We start from the raw sequence: 20,747 nt of genomic DNA, 5'->3' as shown, positions 1-20,747 counted from the left end.
GGAGTTGGTAGAAACGGAATGGGAAAAAGAAAGGGATCCTGAATAGGAATGGAATTTGGGAATGTTGGGGAATCTTCCCTCTCTTTGTCCTCAGTACTTATACATCTTTCAGAATACATGATCACATGTTACAAAGTTCATCACAAGTTCACACTAAAGGTCAAATCATAAATTAAAATAGAAGTTTACAACAGGGAATGTTTACATGCATATCCATTAGGAGTAATTATCTGGCTAAACATCCATCATCTGTCTCAGCTCTACAGGTTCACTGAAAGTTTAAAACCATAACTAAGTTCTTAGTGAAGTTTTGTATAGAGAAACCCAGTCAATATTTTATCCTCTGTCCTAGCGCCTATAATAAATCATTAGTTCCCTTTTTATGACCTTTGGTTAATTGTTCTACAACCTCTTGGAATGTGCTCTGAGTAGGAGAAAGTCTGGTTACTAAGAGAAATTAACTGGTGTCATTTGGGAGACTGGCAGAGTTCTCATTGCAGTTTTGGCTATCAGAAATTACCTAATGTCAGTCTCACTATAAATGAGCTTAATAATCAGTTATAAGTTTAGGACTTCTTCTAGGATCATTATTAAGACTTAAGTCATTTATATGTCTATATAGCATCACTAGTACATCTTCATAGGTCTGCAGAGATCTGCTCCAAAGGGGTCTGCTATTATTTAATGATTGTTATATGTGTTTAATAATAATGGAAAAAGCATATTAGCATTAGGGATCTTTCCTAAAATGAATCCCTTACAGCCTTGCTGAATAAGGGCGAACCAGTCGCAGACTATGTAATAATCCGAGGCTGACCATCTCAGGATGATTACCTGCTAGTTATTAGCTTGTTCGGTTATGGTTCCCAACAGGAATTGTAGGGACCCATCAGGGAATTATGATAAACCAAGGTTAAGATTTCCTAATTTTGAATTCTGAATTTTCAGACTTTGGTTCTTTCCTGAGCTTAAAAACTGGTTACTAGAAAGCACATAGGCATGTATTTTGAGTGTGTGTGTGTGTGTGTGTGTGTGTGTGTGTGTCCTCATACACATTTTTAAAACCAGTTGCTAGAATGCTTAAATAATGTTGAAAGGCATTTTAGTAGTTTGATATTTTGGCAAAGGTTAACATCTGAGGACATTTCGCTGTACCTGGTAATCCTGTGGTACCTCTCTGTTGATAATCACAGGTCTTGCATAAACAGATCAGCCCTGGGAGAGACAGTGCCATTCACCTGTGCCCCTGAGGCATACTCCTGGGGTTAGTCTATGGGGCACCATCTTCCCATGTACTGCTTAGGCTCCAGCTCATATCTTAAATGTGAAACCATTTCTGAATAGCTAGGGACCTCTCTCTCCTTCTACCCCCTTCACTGTGGTCTGTTTCCAAGGGCTATGTTTTTGTGGTTTTTAGACTTAGGAATCTCCAAATGGTAAAAGCACGTGAAAGGACTGAGAGATTTCTCAGGTCTGCTACCAGTGTCTGTATCACATCAGGCTGTTTGATACTGTTTGTGCTCCGGATGATAATGACAGTCACCTCAGAGGTTGTTACTAGAATTAACAAGATAAGTGCTCAAAGTGTTGACTGCTAGGCCCAGTGTCCTGGTGGGCTACTGTTCAAGTTTTAACACTAAAAGTCTCATGTCTTGGCCTAATCTTCAAAAAAAAAAATTTATTTTAGTTGACATGTAGTAATTGTATACCTTCTGAGACACAGTATAATGCTTTATACTTCGAATAAAGTTCAACTTGGAATACTAAGGATATCCCTCACCTCAAATGTTATTCGTGATGAAAAAATTGGACAGCCTCTCTTCCTGCTGCTTTGAATCATATCGTCCAGTCCCATACAATCATGCCTATAACCATGTCTGGGTAAAGACACCCATATGCTTCCCTCCTAGTCTACCTCTGTACCCTTTCACCCTCACCCTCAGTAAGGACCCGTTCTCGCCGCTCAACCATCTAATTAAGCAGCTGCCACATTCTAAAGCTACAAGTGGATCTGCAAAACACAAGATGCTGTTACTAAGAAGCCAACAAAAATAGGACTCTAAACTACATATGATAAGAACATATAAAGCTTGCAGCTTTATGGTGGGATGTACCTACAATCACTATATGCAGAGCTTTGAAAGCCTGTGATGCCCAGACTATTCTGAAGACTCACTAAATTAGACCCTTAGGGGTAAGACCTGGGCATCAGTATCAAGTAAGGCTTCTCTAATGATTCCTTTGTAGCCAAGTTTGAGAACCACTACCCAGAAGGGGTTTTCTTTGAAGCAAACATGCAGGGACCTAGAATTTCAAATGATTCTACATCTTAACAGTTACTTTATGAGGTCATACCTTTATTCCAAAGAAGTGTTCGTTGCTAAGACTGTTTGTGGAACACATCAAGGGACAGTTCTCTCTCAGTTCAAGGCATTTCTCTTGGGTCTTCCTTTGTGTGTAAAGTGAAAATTCTAAATTGAACTCAGATGCAAGCAGGCAATGCAAACAGGGGGTGGGAGATTTGCAAAAGGTCAGTGTTCATCAGGATTCTGTCAATGGCAGCCATACACAAGCCTTTGTGTCAACTGTCTACTTAAAGTCCTTCAGATGAATCCACAGATACTTACAGAAATGTCACCCGACAGTGACTGTCTGACAGGAACCAATTATGGTGTCCTTTTGTGAGTTCATCAGAATGGTGGTAGTCATTGCTCATACGTAGGTAGTGTGTGTGTATTGTTCAGTTGCTGGGCTATCTTGTCTTCTTTCTGTCTGTGTTATTTTTTTCCTTTTTAGCACTCCTTCCTGGTGCCTGCCGTGATGGTGTTACTCTTAGCTGGCTTTCTAAATTCACATCTGTTAATTTTACATGCAGATGAATCTTTGGAGGAGAATGCTTCCAAAAGAACTCTCGCAATAGTCTGAGAAACCAAATGCTGCTGAAATTTTGATGTATTTCTCCTCCAGAATCGTGGGGCTCTTGCTAAAGGGAAGCTTAGCGGGCATCAGCTCCTGTGTTGTTTTGTTTTGTTTCTTACTTTGGTGTATGAGTGTGTCAAACATGTAGCCAAGCGTGTTCTTGTTCTTACATGTCTTGATTCTTTATAGATCTCCACAGCCTGCTGCATTCTCTGACAATACACATTTCTGTCCCTGCAGTGGGCTATGCTCAGCCTCCAGTGTTCATGTCTTTGAGAAGAAGAAGAAAATGAGTGTCTCATTAGGCCCTTGCCATCTGACAGGTGCTGTACAAAGTTGGGCTTCTGAAATTTAGATTCCCTCTTCATGCCCAAGTCAAATGTTCCTTCTTCCTTTAGTTCTTCTAAGATGGCTCAGCACATTTCCTAGCTGAGTCCCCACTCTTCATAATAATTGACTAAACTGTCATATTAAAATTCAAGGACCCTCTACTTCCTTTTCAATCTAGGACAAATTGTGCTGAAAACTATGTCCCCTGCTTCTGTCAGTCCCTTGATCAGTCTTTGACCTTGAGTACAGGTCTCCTGACCTTAAAGAGTGGTGCCAAGGTAAGTACTCTTCCTAGTTTTTCAAGGACAAGGTAACCGAAGGATTTTCATAGCCTAGAAAGTCTATCCTATGAGTGCCAACTCACAGTGAGACTGGTAGAGTTTTCAACCTCCAGATTCTGTGAACAGCTGGCAAAGCTGACCTGCGGATGCCCTCCATTAGATGCTGTGCACAACAGAAACAATAGAGAACAGGCTTTCCTAATGGCCTGACACAGGAGCATCAGAGAACAAGAGGCCATGGATTCTGCTTGCAAAGTGCCTGTTGTCATCTTCAGCACCAGAGAAAAGAGCAATATTGGTCATTAAATTAGAACCAAAGACATAGCAAAGTATTAACATAAAGATATATTATTGGCTCAGCTTGCCTGACTTACCAGTTAACCTGACTTACTTGTATGATTTAGACTTTTATAGAATAGATGAGAGTTGGTCTCAACAGTGAGTTAGTTAAGAATGAGAGCATTAGAATTTTTCAGAAATACACATCTCCTGACATCAACAAATTATACCCTTAGGAATAATTTCAAAAACAAGAAAAGAGACATGTTCTAGGTACCATCCTTAACTAAGACTGCTCACACATCCTGGGTGTTGATTGATTCAGTGGCAAGTAAATTCCATTTGTGATTAATACTCAAGATGGATAGCACTGATATTATATAGGAAAAAGTCATGGATGAAAAGGCACAGTGGCTGAAAGTGTAAGCCTCAAAGTGAGCACAGCTGAGATACAGAAGCTGGGACATGAAGGTAAACAGAGAGATCCAGATGACCCAGTCTGAGAAGACAGCAAACGAAAGCACAGCCTTTTAGATGTACAATGGGCTTTGTTCTGACAATACTCAGCATATCTGACCTACCAAACACCACAGCAAAGAATAGGACACAAAAGGGCACTTGCATCCCTCATGATTGGATGCCTGGGTTTCTGGTACCTGTTCTCTAGCATCATAACAGAGGATTAAACTACAAGCCTATTTCTAGCCTGAAAGGAAAATAAATCCACATTCCAAATTACAGTGCTATTAAAGTAGTACTGCCTTTTTGCCACTGTAGAATAAAAGACATACATTAAAGCATCACATACTAGATAGAATTCTGTCTGTAATATAACTCACACTTCCACGTGGAGCAGGACAAACTGAAGACCAGGTCTCAACTGACACATTTTTACTGCTTTGAACCAAAGTGCTAAGGCCTGGACTGAAGCAGCCTCCAAAACTGGATCTGAGAAACTGGAGAATCAACAGGAACAAGAGAAGAGTGTGGGATACTTCATCTTTTAGATTGGACAAATGGGTAGATATTGGTCCTGACATGTGCCAGCGCAGTGTGCAGGACTGGGGATCACAGTTCAAGATGGGTATGCCCACTGTGTGCCAGTAGAGCAGTATGAAATACACATCATTCTTCATCCTACATACAGATGCCATGCTATAGTCAGCATTTGCTGGTTGTGGCTAGCTTCCCAAGAGTCAGAACAGACCCTTCCTGCTCTCTATGGGCTCATATAATGTATTTCCAATAGTTGATTGTACTTTCGTGTATGCAGAAGTTTCTCCTTCAGTTCTAAGATACTTGTTGCACCTTCATTTCAGTTTCAAAGACACACTCTACACTTCCTCTCTCTGAGCTTATGGTTCTTAACCTCATTCATTTCTTTCTCTGGTTGGAAAAATGTTCCATTGTTAGCACTTGAAGAGGTTGATGAATATCTTGACAAGTTGTTATAAAGGAACTTTTTTTTTTTTTAGATAGAGTTTCATTATCTAGTACAGGTTAGACCTCACAATCTTCCTGTCTCAGTCTCCTGAGTGGTGGGATTTTAGGCATGTGCTTCCATGCCTAATTTATTTTGATATTGCAACCTGCTCTCATAACCAGAGATTCCCTCTAAGCTTACTCAAAAGTAATATTTTCGATCAGATATAGAAAAAGGTTTTTGACAAATTTAAACAACAAATAAAATTATGCCAAGAAAACACAGTTAAGAAACCATTGTCAGTTTCTGGCTGTTTCTGTAATGATGAAAAAAAATAGAACATGTTACAAGACCTTCCTTGCCCTACAAATGCCCCCTAACTCACATCTTGTCTAGCAACTTCTCCCTCTATTGTGCACCATAATAAATTAATAAGGGTATAAGTTTTTTTCTGCTTCTCTAAATTTCATAAATCTTGTTCCCACAGCAAATAGTCGATCTCACATTCTAAGTTTACTGTAGACTCCCGAGAAAGTAGAGCCGACGTATACCAACAGTCCATTTCTGAAAGAAAAAGAAAGCAGAAGAGTCCTTTGTGTCTTCAGGATCAATCTTGCTGAAACACTTGTCACAAAGATAGTTCTATTTCTTCCACTTAGTCCCTTATCAACTGCTTGTTGTGAAGAAGTCAGAGGAAAACCCGGAGAGAATACTGTTTCCACTCTGAAAACCACCCCAAAGTTCTGTGCTAAAGGCTGGCTCTGACCTGTACATGGCGTTCAGCCACATGTCTTGGTGGCCATGGCCTACAAGCCAAAACTGATTCAGAAGAAGCAGGTCAGCAACAGGCAGTACATGTGTCCAGGCTAAGCTGGCATTAATGTAATGGTGTGTGTGTGTGTGTGTGTGTGTGTGTGTGTGTGTGTGTGTGTATGTGTGTGTGTGAGTGTATGTGTGTGTGAGTATATGTGTGTGTGTGTGTATGAGTGTGTGTGTGTGTGTGTGAGTGAATGACTGTGTGTGTGTGTATGTGTGTGTGAGTGTATGTGTGTGTGTATGTGTGTGTGAGTGTATGTGTGTATGTGTGTGTGTGAGTATGTGTGTGTGTGAGTGAGTGAGTGAGTGAGTGAGTGTGTGTGTGTGTGTGTGTGTGTGTGTAACATATTAGTGAGGAGTAAAGAGTAAGCAGTTCAGGTCAATGGCTCTAATTGGGATGTCTTTCCTTCTGTTATGGCAGAAATTTCTAAAACTAACTGAAAGAAGGAACAGCTCATGAAATAGTGTTTCATGTCAACCTAGCCCCCAGTTCACCCTTCCATATCCTGTCAGCAAACACTCAGATGTGGTAGATAGAAGGAAACGGCCAGTTCTCTAGTCTCTTGTATCCATTCATCATTCCCCGAGGAGCCTCTGCGGCCCTGTCCAGAGTGTGGAAGAATGTATTCATTCTCTATTAAGTCATTGACCCCAGATATTTACCTTCTCAAACACAGAGAACAGAGCCTAAGCTTGGGGGTGGAGAAGAAAGGTAACAGGAGACAGGAAAAGGAAAAGCAGAGTCACCCATACCTCCACTGACTGCACATCTGCTCTCTAGCTCCTTTTCACGGGAGTCTTTCCTGTTGAGGAAGGCTATGCCCCGAAGCATGCCTTGTGGGGTTGAAGTGCCAAGTGTTGACACTCAAGGATTAGAAACCATTTCCAACTGTGTGTGTGCTTTCAGCATTCTGCAGAAAAGGACAAAACTAAATAAATAAACAAACAAACAAATTAATTAATTAATTAATTAATTAATTAATTAATGATCTAAGGAGATAAAGCTAGGTACTAAGCTTAAGGTACCAGCGGCCTTGGTACAGCCTATGTATGCTCTTTCGTTGGTGGCTTGCAGTCTCTGAGAGCTCCCAGGAGTTCAGGTTAGTTGACTCTGTTGGTCTTCCTGTGGGGTTCTTATCCTCTTCAGGACACTCAGTCCTTCTCCCAACTCTTTCATAAACGTCCCCAACCTCCGTGCAATATTTGGCTGTGGGTATCTGCATCTGTTTCAGTCCTTCCTCTGCTGGGTGGAGCCTCTCAGAGGATAGTAATGCTAGTCTCCTGTCTGCAAGCACAACAGAGTATTATTAACAATGTCATAGATTGGTGCTTATCTGTGGGATATGTTTCAAGTTGGGCCAGATATTGGTTGGCCATTCCTTCAGTCACTGCTCCATCTTGGTCCCTGCATTTCTTTTAAACAGGACAAATTTGGGGTGAAAGGTTTTGAAAGTACATTTGTGTTTTCTGATTCTTCTTGGCTACAGGAAATGGCCTCTTCAGGGTCTATGTCCCCACTGTTTGACATCTTGGCTTAAGTCATTCCCAACCCCAGATCTCTAGGACTTCCTTAAGAAGTCCAATGGAATACTATTCAGCTATTAAAAACAAGTGCATCATAAAAGTTTGCAGGCAAATGGATGAAACTGGAAAATACTATCTTGAGTGAGGTGACCCAGACCCAAGAGGACATGCACAGTATGCACTCACTTATAAAGTGGGTATTATCCATAAAGTACAGAATGCCTATGATAAACCCCACTGACCCAAAGAAGTTAAACAAGAAGGAAGGCCCAAGTGAAGAAACTTAAATTGTACTTAGAAGAGGAAACAAAATAGTCATAGGAGGCAAAGGGAGGGAGGAAACTGGAAGGGGAAAAGAAGCAGGAGGGACAAGGGGTACAGGATCAGGTATGGAGAGAGATTAAAAAAAGAGGTTCAGAGAAGAAGGAGTGGAAGTCTGCAGCTGCTGAGGGGGGATCTCTCAGAGGAAACTTTTAAAGTTTGAATTTTTAACAATGTGGGACATTTAATTTTGTAAGATGTTTTATATTGTGACATCTTCTTGTGTGGCCATGAGGATAAACAACAAAGGAAAGGTTGTGGCTTAACAGAGATGTGTTTACAGTTGACAAGAGTTCAGTTGTGCTGTGATTTATGTCAATTTAACACAAGCTATCATCATCAGAGAGGAGGAAACCTCAGTAGAGAAAATGTCCCTGTAGGATGGGCTGTAGGCAAGTCTATAGAACATTTTCTTAGTGATCGATGGGGGAAAGACCAGCCCATTGTGAGTGACGTTACCCCTGGGGTTTTGCTCCTGGGTTTTATAAAAAGGCAGGCTGAGCAAACCAGGGGAAACAAGCCAATAAGCTGCACCCTTCTATAGCCTCTGTATCAGCTCCTGCCTCCAGGTTCCAGCCCTCATTTCCTGTCTTTATTTCCTTCAGGGATGGACTGTGATCTGAAAGTATTATCTAATATAACTCCCTCCTCAACTTGTTTTTTGGTCATGGTGTTTCATTAGAACAATAGAAACTCTAGCTAGGACACTGATTTAAGTGATCTGGGAGATGTTTGTCCACAGGAAACTTGCAGCTTCCAGACAGTCCTAACACACAGGCAAGACTGAGAACACTGTCCCTGCAAGAGACAGAGGAAGAACAGAGTGATGCAGGCCTGGATAAGGGCCCTGAGGTTACATTTGAAGAAGTACAAGATGACAGGTCTATTCTTATCTTCTTGGATTTGGTAAAAGGTCTAAGCAGGACATCGTTCTTTTACGATTGTTGTGTTTGGCTTTTGAGACAAGCTTTTACTGTAAAGCCCACACTGACCCCAAGCTCAAGATCTTCCTGCCCCAGTCTCCGAAATGTAAGCATTGGAGACATGTGCTACCCTACCCTGCATTTTCTCTGAAGTTCTTGAATAGCTCTTCATCTAGTGGTCAACACACTCCATTCAGCCCAGGCTGAGCCTTTCCTTTGCTGTGGGTACTAAACATCTCAGCAAATGCTACCTTAGTGGTTCTGGGAGTTGAGCCCTGTGTGCTGTGCTTACCGAGGGGATGTGTTGTGCTTTCTAGGTTCGATAGCATCAATCCACATCAAATGCTGGATGCCTGTCACATGGAGATCCAGCACATGGAATCCACCATGGCAACCATCTCCAAGTCCGCCGATTTGTTTGAAGTCAATGTTCCTGACTACAAGCAGCTGAGGCAGTGCAGGAAGGAGGCCTGCCAGCTAAAGGAGCTCTGGGACACCATTGGAATGGTGACGTCCAGTATCCATGCCTGGGAGGCCACCAGCTGGAGGAATATCAGTGTGGAAGCCATGGACTCAGAATGCAAGCAGTTCGCCCGGCAAATCCGCCACCTAGATAAGGAGCTGAGACCCTGGGATGCGTTTGCAGGTCTGGAAAGCACAGTACTGAACACTCTGGCCTCCCTGAGGGCTGTGGCTGAGCTGCAGAATCCTGCCATCCGGGAAAGGCACTGGAGACAGCTGATGAAGGCCACTGGGGTGAATTTCACCATGAATGAGGGTACCACCCTAGCTCACCTTCTGCAGCTTCAGCTCCACCACTTTGAGGATGAGGTCCGGGGCATTGTGGACAGAGCCGTCAAAGAGATGAGTATGGAGAAGACCTTAAAGGAACTGCAGACTACCTGGGCCAGCATGGAATTCCAGTATGAGTCCCACGCACGAACCCACATACCCTTGCTGCAGTCAAACGAGGACCTCATTGAGGTCCTGGAGGACAATCAAGTCCAACTTCAGAACCTGATGATGTCCAAGTATGTTGCTTTCTTCCTGGAAGAAGTGTCAGGCTGGCAGAAGAAACTGTCCACGGCTGACTCGGTCATCTCTGTCTGGTTTGAGGTGCAGCGTACCTGGTCTCACCTGGAGAGCATATTCATTGGCTCGGAAGACATCCGTGCTCAGCTACCCCAGGTAACACTCCGGGAATCCTATGCCACCTAGTGTCTGGTCCAGGTTAAGGGACGACCATCCCAATAATGTTGGGCTTCCTTTCTTTGCTCCTCATGGTACCTCCTACAAACACTAACCTGGCCCACCAGCAAAAACCAAACGGCAGTATGTTTGCAGCAAGTTGCCTTTACAGGAGGAGGAGAAAGAAAGGGGTGATTTAGTCTTCCTTCTTCCAAGTACTCATGAGAAAAAAAAAGATAGAAGCCATCGGCTTGGGAAGGGCTCTTTATGGGCCAATGCACGTAGGTCTTATAGAGCAAGCACTCAAAGAAACTGAGTCTCCTTGCCAGAAACATTCAAGCTCATCCTCCCCAGGCGGTGAACCATGCTGCAAACCTTTAATTGGCACTACAATGCCAGATACAAGCTCTCTGCTAGGAACTAACGACAGATTTCTAAAATACGTGTGGTCATCATTACTTTCCCAGTGTCTGCCGCTTCTCATTAGCCCTAATTAATGTGTCATTAGCCACCTCTATCTCAGAGCACTCTCATGCCTTTTTTTTTTTTTTTTTTTTTTTTTTTTTGCCCTGGACTTCTGTATTCATTCAGCACAGCTAGTTCTTTGCTGACAAATTAATTTGATTCTAAAATGTCACCAGTTGTCCAGGCCTTATTAAGAACTTAAAGCAAATGCTACCCAACACTGTCCTTCTCCGTCACATCTAGTGACACATGCTAGTGCAATAAGGGGGCTTAAAGGTTGCTATTCACAATGGAAACTAAAGGGGAACAGTTCTGTAGGGTGCCTGTAATGAAGCCAAGTCCAGACTTTATTTATCCTAAACTCCAGCACCTGAAGAAGAATGGGCTTAATTAGAAAGGGCAAGGACATAGGCGAAGACTTTGTGAGAGAGTTTAAGAGGATTTTTTGAGAACCCTTTATGAAAAACATTGAAGAATTGGATCTCTGGATAGTGCTACAGGTTTGTGCACACAGCATGTAAATGCCTGCATTGCCTTCCTATTAAAAACATAACAGAAATGAGTTCAGTTGCATTACACCCTAACCAGTAGCCATTTTCATCCATTATGTCTATTTCCCAACGTTTCTGCATGCAAACACAGAGGTTTTACATAATTGCTTCAGGAGTAATTACAGTTTTCTGATTGGCTGGTTTCATTTGAACATTTACCCCAGGTATTTTCCATACACTTCTGTCACCTTGATCCCATTTCATTCTCAGTCAAAGCAAAACACTTCATGGAGAGGGGATTATCATGTATTTCACCCATGTTCCTTGTCTTTTGATCTCCTTGGGCAATGGCTGTGCCTTACAGGTAAGACAGGTCTCGACTTCACCTCTTACTGTCCCACCTTGTACAAGTTACCGAATGTCTTCATGCCTTGATTTCTCATATGTAAATGGGGACAGGCACTGGTACCTCTTTTGAAAAGCCTATTAAGACAATGCAAACAGCATATGCCATTATGATTGCTGTTTGTAATAATGTCATATGTTTTTACCAGGTGCCACATTTAGGCCAAAATGCTTTACACACACACACATACACACACACACACACACACACACACACACACGCGCACACACACGCACACATACACATACATACATATATATGACTTGTTTATATAATAGCTTCTAATATATAATAAATATTTAAAAATTTTATAAAATATATAAGTACATATTTATACGTTAACTTTTTGATAGTTTTAGCACCACGACATTGATGACATTAAATAATTCTGACAGCATAGTGCTACAGTTGAGGAAAAAAAAAAACTTTGGTCATACAAAGATTTTCATAGCTCTAGGGGGAAAAAAATCCAATCTGCTGCCCACCTGACTTAGGAATGGTTTATTGAACAGTCAGAATAAGAGTGGAGAGTTGGGCTGGAAAGATTGTTCAACAGTTAAGAGCACTGACTGTTCTTCCAGAGGTCCTGAGTTCAATTCTCAGCAACCACATGGTGGCTCACAGCCATCTGTAATGGGGTCCAGTGCCTTCTTCTGGTGTGTCTGAGGACAGCGACAGTGTATTCACATAACATAAATCAATCTTAATAATAAGAAATAGAGTAGAGAGTCTCTGAGACTTTGTGAGGGGTCTACAAGGTCCACACTACCTTAGTGATCCTGCGTGCTATTTGACATTTTGACCTCTGTTCTTCCATGAGCACACATGAGCTCCTGTAATGTTCTATGACTTGTCAGAGCAAAGTAACTCAGAGGCAGCAGCCCATGTGGGGACTGGTGGGTTCTGCTAAGTTAGGCACCATAGCAATTTGGAGGTTGAAAGGAAAGCAAAAGGTTTGCTATTTGCATTTTCATTATAGCCGTTTGTTTTTTTTTTTAATACATTTTAGATTAAAAGCATGGTGTCATGCTAATGTGCTAGATGTATTATTGTTGCATTTTAATTTTATTTTGCCAACTCCCTGTTCTCTGGGTGTTTTTCACCCTCCTTGTCAAAATAATCTCAGAGCTTTAGACTCGGGCATTGTGATGAAGACGTATCTGCTGGGCCTGAGCTTCACACGCTGCCTTTGATCAGTTGTGGTTTTCTATAATGGCCTGTATCTGTTGCAGAGAGAAGTTCGATTGATTAGGGGTGAGAACTAAACTTATCAGCAGTATAAGATAAGTATGTAGAATGTAGTGATGGATTATATCGTTTTAGTCATGTGGTGCTTGTAGGTCCTCCTCTGTGATCCATGACTTCACTAGCCCTGAGTAGCTTGGCTGGGTTCCTAGCATCAGGCATAATTTCCTTCTTGTTCAATGGGTCTTAAGTCCGATTAGGGAGCTGCTGGTTACTACCAAGGTATAAGTGCTACTGCTGTACCCTTAGGATTGTGGTACCATGCTGTTTGCTGTTGTGGCTCATGGGTGTAATAGCTTGATAGGACTGTTGGTTTCTTCCCTGTCTTGGGAGCTTGAGTAGCACCTTCTGGTGTCATGGAGGTTAATCCTCAGGGAGGAGGCTGTCAGATTATTTAAGTGTCCTGTATCTGAAGTTCATGATATCTCCAGCAATAGGGACTTACCTTCTACCTCTGACAGGGGAAAGGGGAAATCTGGAGCATCAGCAAGGGCTGTAATATTTTGGGAGTTTCTTGGACAGTCCTGACCAGTGCAAAAGAGGGGTTCTCATGTCTGATACTGAGAATGTTTTAGTCTATGACTCCTGAGGAGAGCATTGTCATATGGGAAATTTTTATTTAAACTCTCTATGTATATTTATATACAGACTTATATGGGTTATAGATATTTAAGAGGAGATGGTTAAAGTATGATCCCTACAACTCTTTAAGACATCATTAAATACTGTTATTTCACCTTACTCCTTTTGTATATGCCTTTCTTCCTCCTCCCTAACATCGCCTGTACTACTGAAATGAATTGAATAGTTAAAAATTTTTCTTTTAAATACTTCAGCTTCTAGTACAGACTGGCAGATCATCCGAATAAACAACAGAAAGGGTTCCAAGATGAACATTTCCAAATGCTGCTCTTCCTCACCAGAGTCTCTTCTTGGGATTGGACCCATTTCTGCCTCCAGACGTCTGCAAGGGCCAATGTGAGACAAGTGTTATGATTTTCTGTATGTTTCATTTGTAGGACTCTAAGAGATTTGAAGGCATTGACTCTGATTTCAGAGAGTTGGTGTATGATGCCCAGGAAACCCCAAATGTGGTAGAAGCCACAAATAAGCCAGGTCTCTATGAAAAGCTGGAAGATATTCAGAGCAGGTGGGTCCACCCACTGCCCCTGCTGTGGGGAGGAAGCAAACTTTCCTTTTCCATCTCTGACCTTTATTAATCACCTGCCAATGAGAACATGCTTGGCCCTTGCTTTGCCTACAGGTTTGGGTAATACAGGGTATGGTATCATCAAGGGGGTTGGTATATGTGCTAACAGACGTGTCCATTTGCAAATATCCCTAGGTATTCTTTGTTCTTATGTTTGTTTATATCTTACATATTGCAAATGTTCTTGTCCTTCAGTTTCCACTCAGAATTGCCGCTAAGAAAGCCTAGAGATATTCAGAAGTCTGGTCAAGTTCCTTATACAAAATATAGTTGTCTATAACCTGCATAACCTTCCCATGGGTTGTCCCTCCCTCTGACTTATTTACAATACCTAACTCAATATAAATGCTTTGTAATGGTTATATTGTATTGTTTAGGGATCAATGACTAAAATGGATGTGTTCAAAACATGTGAAAAGATGTCCGAGTATTTTCAGCCTGTAGGTGGTTGGACCCTCAGAATAAGGAATTCCCAGACACTGAGGGCTGACTTTATTTGCGTTTAGGTACTGTGTATGCAACCTGGGGACAAGCATAGTACACTGTGAGAACCTGTGTTCTGTGCCCTCAGGTTATGCCTGTGTGAGAAAGCCCTAGCAGAATACCTAGACACCAAGAGGCTTGCCTTCCCTCGCTTTTATTTCCTGTCCTCCTCTGACCTTCTGGACATCCTTTCCAATGGCACAGCCCCACAACAGGTAAGATGGGGAACAGCTTCATGATCAAAATGGCTGGGACATTTGCAGCGGGAGCTTCCTCTTCCATGTTACCTGGGGTATCTCCGCTCCTTTCAGTGCTTTCTACACACACACACACACACACACACACACACACACACACAAACGCACACACGCCACCCCCCTTCTGAGCAGCTGAAACAGAAGTGGAGTTGCAAAGGAGCCTGAAGTTAAGCCTCCATGAGGAATGCCTTTGATCTGTTCTGAAGAGCCATCTGGTCAATTGTGGTCAACAGTGAGAGCAGTAAAAAGAAGAATAATCTTCTGTCGCTGGCAGGATGGCATGCATGGGGCTGGAGGGGGTGATGTGAAATGACAGAAGTCAGTCACTGGAAGACAAATGCCACATGTGGAGGCTGAAGTTGATCTCACAGAAGTAGAGGCAATGGCAGTGGTCACTAGAGGGATGGGGGCTGGCTGGTGAGTGATGGACACTGGGCGTGGCTTGACTGGATAACTTCTGAAATTGGATAGCACAGTAAGATAACTATAGTCTACAACAGTTTATATGTTTTTAAAAGCTAATGAAAGTCCAATAATTCCATTATAATAACGAACCTATGTTTGATATAAGTCATAACAACCACCCTGACCTGATCATATTTGTCATATAGATCTGTTGAAGTGTCACACCAGACTCCATAGATCTATACAATTATTATATACATGTGTGTTGATTACATGATAATAAGATAATAAGAGAAATGATGCCTATAGTTTCCAAGAGGCTTATAAGTTGAGTGATTTTATTGATTGGGCCATAGGGTGGTTTAGTCAAAAAAGCCTGTGTGAGGAAGCCAAGGTTTGGGGCTCTCTCCTTTAATTCTAATCGTTTGTTGTCCAGATAGGCTGATATTGCTTTACAAGGTTTGGCCTGTAAAAGTGAGGTTTGCTGCATTGTGTGGTTTTACAGTGTCCAGATAACCAGATGGAGCTCCCTTGGTGTTTGCATCAATAGGCGGTGAACCTCCAACTTGAGGAAGTAGCAGAACCTTGTGGAAGGTTGTTACGAGCACACCCTCTCAGCCCCTCCCCAGAACTTCTGATCTCCTGGGTCCAGATGGGGCTGTAGGCTTTGTCTTTTGAAGGTCTTCCCAAGTGAGCCCACACTTTTCGAGCCAATGCCATTGGCCATGCAGTCTGTGTCTCCTGCTAAATGACAGGGTGCTCCCTCTACACACAGCTGAGATGAGTTCCGAGATCTTTCATTTTCTCCAGACTGAATATGCATAGCCGTCGACTGAGAAGTTATGTGGCTAAATTTCTTCCCTCCCTTCTGTTCTGGGTGATTTTGTCATTCATTTGAAATACAAAGGTGTTTGTGCTGACTCGATACCAAGAGCCAAACCATGTCCAAAGATATGTATCTCTGAGGAGCATCTTCTTCTCTGTTATCTACCATCACTACCTCCCATCCATCCTCCCCATCACTGGTTTCATTGGGTCCTGACTTATCTTTCCTGGGCTCATCTTTGCAAAAATGGGAGGTCCATGCTCATATTCACTCAGGTAAGTGCCCCAGTGCCCCTTCTTTCTCACAAAGAAGGTAGCACGTTGCATATTCCTGCTTGAATTTTGCCTTTATGGGGAAAGGGCAGAATGTCACTCTGTGGTCCAAGCCAATTTTAAACTTGTGATGCTCTTGCCCCGGACTACTGAGAACCCAGGCATGTGGTGTTAGTTTTGTACTTTGTTCTTTTTTTAAACTTAGTTATGTCTTTCGTCTCTGCCACTCTCTGCGAGTCTCTGTCTCTCAGTCTTTGTCTCTGTGTCTCCATCTCCTCCCACTCCCATCCCAACATTTGCACGATACTCTATGCTGGTATATCATAGTCCTGCCATTACATAACAATTATTTTCCTATCTCAAATGAAGTGGCATTGGTAATCTTGTGTTCTGGAGGCCTGTCCTCTAGACCTAAAGATATTCCTAGAGAGTTCTGACTGAAAGTAAATACACTGCAGCCTTATTAGCACCTCAGTGCTCCACTGTACAGGGACTCTCCCCCTTGGTGTCAGTGCCACCAACCATGCCACCAACCATGCATGAGAGCTAAAAGCAGATCCTGCAGGTCTTAAATCTACTTGCTAGTAGGAAGCAAGTCCTGAAGGACATTGTCTTTGCATTTGTGGTGCTTCTGGTTTTAGCCTGTAGATTGATTTTCCCCAGTGGCCCAGACACAGTGGAGTCATAGCAACTACATGACATATGAGCATTCTGCTTACAGCTGTACTAATCCCCTGCGTAGAAAGGGTCAGACCATCCTTATCCTTTCTATAGCTTAGGCGCCCAAGGTACTTATTCTCACATATTCACTTCTCATTTAGTGCTAGTAATGAAACCACGCCTCCCGTGCCCTAGTGAATGAAGCACAGTAAAGATATTTCCTGGCCTCTCTTTTGTGTGAGCAACTGAATGAATTGACTTAGAAGTCATAGTGACAGTAATTTTTTTTAATCTAGAGGTCTAGAGAAATCAAAATTTATATTAATATGTAAAATATTTTGTTTATGTGTTTGCTTAATTTTGTCATTTTACTGTGACACTTCTCTTTGAGGGTAGACTTAGCTCTTGGTCCACTTCCTTTTGTGTCATTTGAGCCTTGGGTGCTGTTAACACTGTTGTACACTGATTTTGAGTCTGTTCCCTTCGTTTCTTACTAACCCCTCTTTTATCTTGTGATTTACAGAGCCTGCATCGCTTTTATTTAAATGAGAGTGAAACCAAATGATAGTTATTTCTATTTTGGTTAAAAACCTGAAATACATCTGTGTTTTCACTCACATTCATTCCTGTTTGCACTTCTCTGGTCTCAGGAGTGGGTACTGGCTCCCATGATGGAGTCACAATGGTGGCACTGTTCTCACCAATTTCATATTCTTTTGGTCATGCCTGTCCAGCTCACGTGGTCCCTATCTCCATACTTGCATAATTGCTGGAATCTTCCTCCCACACTCCTGGCATTCACCCTTCTATGTTATGCTAGAGTTGTCCCCTGGAAGGCCCCAGACAACGACAATCAGCTTCCTGTTCATCCTCTCAAACCCTTCGCCATGGATTTCTCTCTCAGGTTCAACGTCACCTTTCTAAGCTCTTTGACAACATGGCTAAGATGCAGTTCCAGTTAGACGCCAGCCAGAACCCAATCAAGACAAGCATTGGCATGTACAGCAAAGAGGAGGAATATGTGGCCTTCAGTGAGCCCTGTGACTGCAGTGGGCAGGTGAGTGACAGCCTCTTCCCCTCATAATATCTTGCCCACTCCTTACCATTCAAACCAAATTCAGTGAACACCAGTTTCTTTCAAGCCAGAGCTTGTGACCTGGAAGAAAAGCTTTCCTTGACTGGGGTCCACATTGGAGCTGCCTCTGATACCTTCCTCTCTCCGACATAAACATAGGTCAACATTTCCATTCCTTCACTCAACCGAGACCAGGGCTCAGAGAAATAAAATGCATACAGTCACCGTAGTCAGCTATGAGGGATTTTCTGATAATTGGCAGTATAGAACATGCTAAGACAGCCACCCCTGAAGCACTCCACTGGGGAATCTGGAACTCAAATGCCTTCCTCAAGAAATATCCTTTGCTGAGAAGTCTCCTCCCATAGTTTTGTTTCCTCAGAGAGCCCACTACACATCCTTTCTCTAAGAAGTGCCAATGCACCTCCAGGCCTCTCACATCTAACTGCAGGCACATGAATCATAGGACAACTCCTTCCTTACACCCACCCTGTCCTTCAGAGCCACTGAAGTAAAGTCCTACCCTGTTCATTATTTATATCGATACAGCCAAGCATTGTCCCTGGGGGAATGGGGCTCACTTCTCATGAAGAATAAGGCCTTAACAAGAAGATCTTTCAGAAGATTCTACAGAGAGAAATTCTCCTATCAGAAAATAGCCCAAAGTTCTCAGCTAGATGGAGGTGGCTGGCAACCTTGAGTTCTAATTCAGAATATGGACTTTTGAAAGACTGAGACCAGAAATCATATGAGTGATAAATGCAAACCTAGCTAACATCTTTATGTTGTATAGACAAGTCCATGAGAATCAACTACGTCTGCTTCAATCCAGGTTTGGGGTTCTTTGTATGAGCTCTAATTAACCTTCCACGACTCCTTCGCCTATTGCGGTTTTCTTCTGTGTTCCACATTAGCACATTACCCTAGCTCCCACTCATTATATCCAAGATTATAAAGGCAAAATGTCTGCCCTTGTCTCTGCCAAATGATTTGTATACAATGCTGAAGCTCTGTTGTCTTCACTCCCCCAGGCTGGATGAAAGAGAACAGATAGTATCAATCAACCCTTCTCAGGCTCCTGAAGTCTAACCCAGAACTCTTCTTCCAGGTTGAAATATGGTTGAACCGTGTGCTTTGTCACATGAAAGCCACTGTGAGGCATGAGATGACAGAGGGGGTCACCGCCTATGAGGAAAAGCCCAGGGATCAGTGGCTGTTTGATTACCCGGCTCAGGTATTTTCCCAAGTGTACCTTCCTGGGCATCTATCCTCATCTGCCTTTCTCCTTCAACAGCCTCTGTGGGCCTCCTGAGGATGAAAAGCCTCAAGCTAACCACCCTGTGCTTCACAATAGGAAGGGTTTGACCAGAAGACAGAACAGAGGCATTAACAGCCATGACCGAATTCAATCATTGCTTTGGAAAATTTGGCTTATGTATTTGTATCATAGCTTATAGGAAGAAGATATGAACAATTAAAGCCTGAATCCCCTTACACTGTATGTGCCAGATCTTGCTGACTATGAGGGGAAGTCCACCAGGAGACGAGATGGGACAACCTGCCCTGCTGGTATTCACTGGCTCCTGCAGAACCCAAGCAGTTGTAAATATGGCTTGTGGGATCATAGGGTAGGCTCAGGACTCGCTGGGCATCTGTAACTGGCTAGTGAGGTTTGAGACCGTCTTCCTGCAGATATGTTTAAGAAAAGTAAAAGAGCAAAGAGGAAGAGAGGAAAGCTGGGTATGACTGAAGCTGAAGGGGAGAGAGCAGGAAGCAGCTGATAGAATCTATCCGAGAAACTGGAAGCCAGTTCTTGTGGACTACATTAGGGAGACCATCCTGATGCCAAATTGCAACTGCATTCTGCCCATGTTTCTCAGGAAGGTTTCTCAATTAAAAGACACAAATAAAGACTTTTAAGGACTCTGGCTGCAGTATGCCACTCTTCCTGTGTCCTGGTAATGGAATAGTGCTAGTGTTGGTTTTGGTGAGTGTTGCAGACAAGTAGAAAGAATTGAGACCGTAGAATTAGGTTAGAGTGACGGTGGGTATTTGGTGGAATGAGGAGAGGGTATAGCACCAAAATCTGAACATCCTCAAGTGCCTGAGCAGGTAGGAGGGGCCAATAAAGAAAAGGAACAAAGAATCTTCTTAAAAGTCTGGGACACAGTCATCATGAAATTAAAAATGAGCTGTTGGGAGCAGCAGAACACATTTCCTGTTACTTCTATAAGATAAAGCAAAGAAAAGACAAAGTCCATCTGTCCCTGGATGACGTAATGAGGCCATTTCAGCAGAGAGCAATGGAATGGGCACATGGAAGTAGGTGGAAGGGTCTGTAGAGAGCAGAAGGGATGGAATGTGTATGGAGAGTGTGGAGAAATAGGGCTGTAAGAGGAAATGCATCCCGTCAGGCCATCTGATAAAGCACTATTGCAGGGGACACAATCTCATAAGAAAACACAAGTAACCTAATAGATGGGACTGCTTATGACAACTATTCCTGTTTCACAAATGGAATAACTCCCATGAGGTTTCCTCATAGCAGAAGTCCTGTATTAGAAGTTTGAGCTAAAAACATATATATCATGCTTTCTGCTAGTGAATATATAGTATCTAGAACAATGCCTCTGAAGTCCAATGGAACTACTGATGAACAATGAATGCATCTAAATCTCCCACTAGAAACACTCAAAAGGATGTCCTTGCCATGTAAAAGTAAAATCAGCAGAAGAGATGTTGATGTAAATCCCCCTTCCCTTGCTTATTTATAATCTCTGACAAATACAAGAACAATGACTACATTGTATCTCATACTTACCTGACCTTCCAAAGCTCTTATTTTCAGGTCATATATTTTGGGAAATTAAAGACGTGGCAAAAATATTACGAACAAGCAAGTGTATACCACTGAATTACAATATCTGGGCCACAAAAGGATCAAAGGC

General features: G+C 42.6%; 1 protein-coding gene across 2 annotated transcripts in view; it reads left to right on the top strand.

Annotated features, from left to right (window-relative positions):
• DNAH9 (dynein axonemal heavy chain 9) overlaps nt 1–20,747 on the top strand; it is a gene marked incomplete at both ends in the record, with an annotated part of 315,299 nt that overhangs the window by 76,809 nt on the left and 217,743 nt on the right. For both annotated transcript variants that reach the window (XM_080922531.1, XM_080922532.1), the window contains 5 exons: nt 9,134–10,004; nt 13,631–13,761; nt 14,393–14,519; nt 17,629–17,781; nt 18,908–19,033. In XM_080922531.1, the coding sequence (XP_080778657.1) occupies nt 9,134–10,004; nt 13,631–13,761; nt 14,393–14,519; nt 17,629–17,781; nt 18,908–19,033 (1,408 nt within the window). The remainder of the gene's footprint in view (nt 1–9,133; nt 10,005–13,630; nt 13,762–14,392; nt 14,520–17,628; nt 17,782–18,907; nt 19,034–20,747) is intronic.

This window comes from Micromys minutus, assembly GCF_963924665.1.
Source record: "Micromys minutus genome assembly, chromosome: 10".
Classification (NCBI taxonomy): Eukaryota; Metazoa; Chordata; class Mammalia; order Rodentia; family Muridae; genus Micromys; species Micromys minutus.
This window is presented reverse-complemented; position numbering and strand designations above follow the sequence as displayed.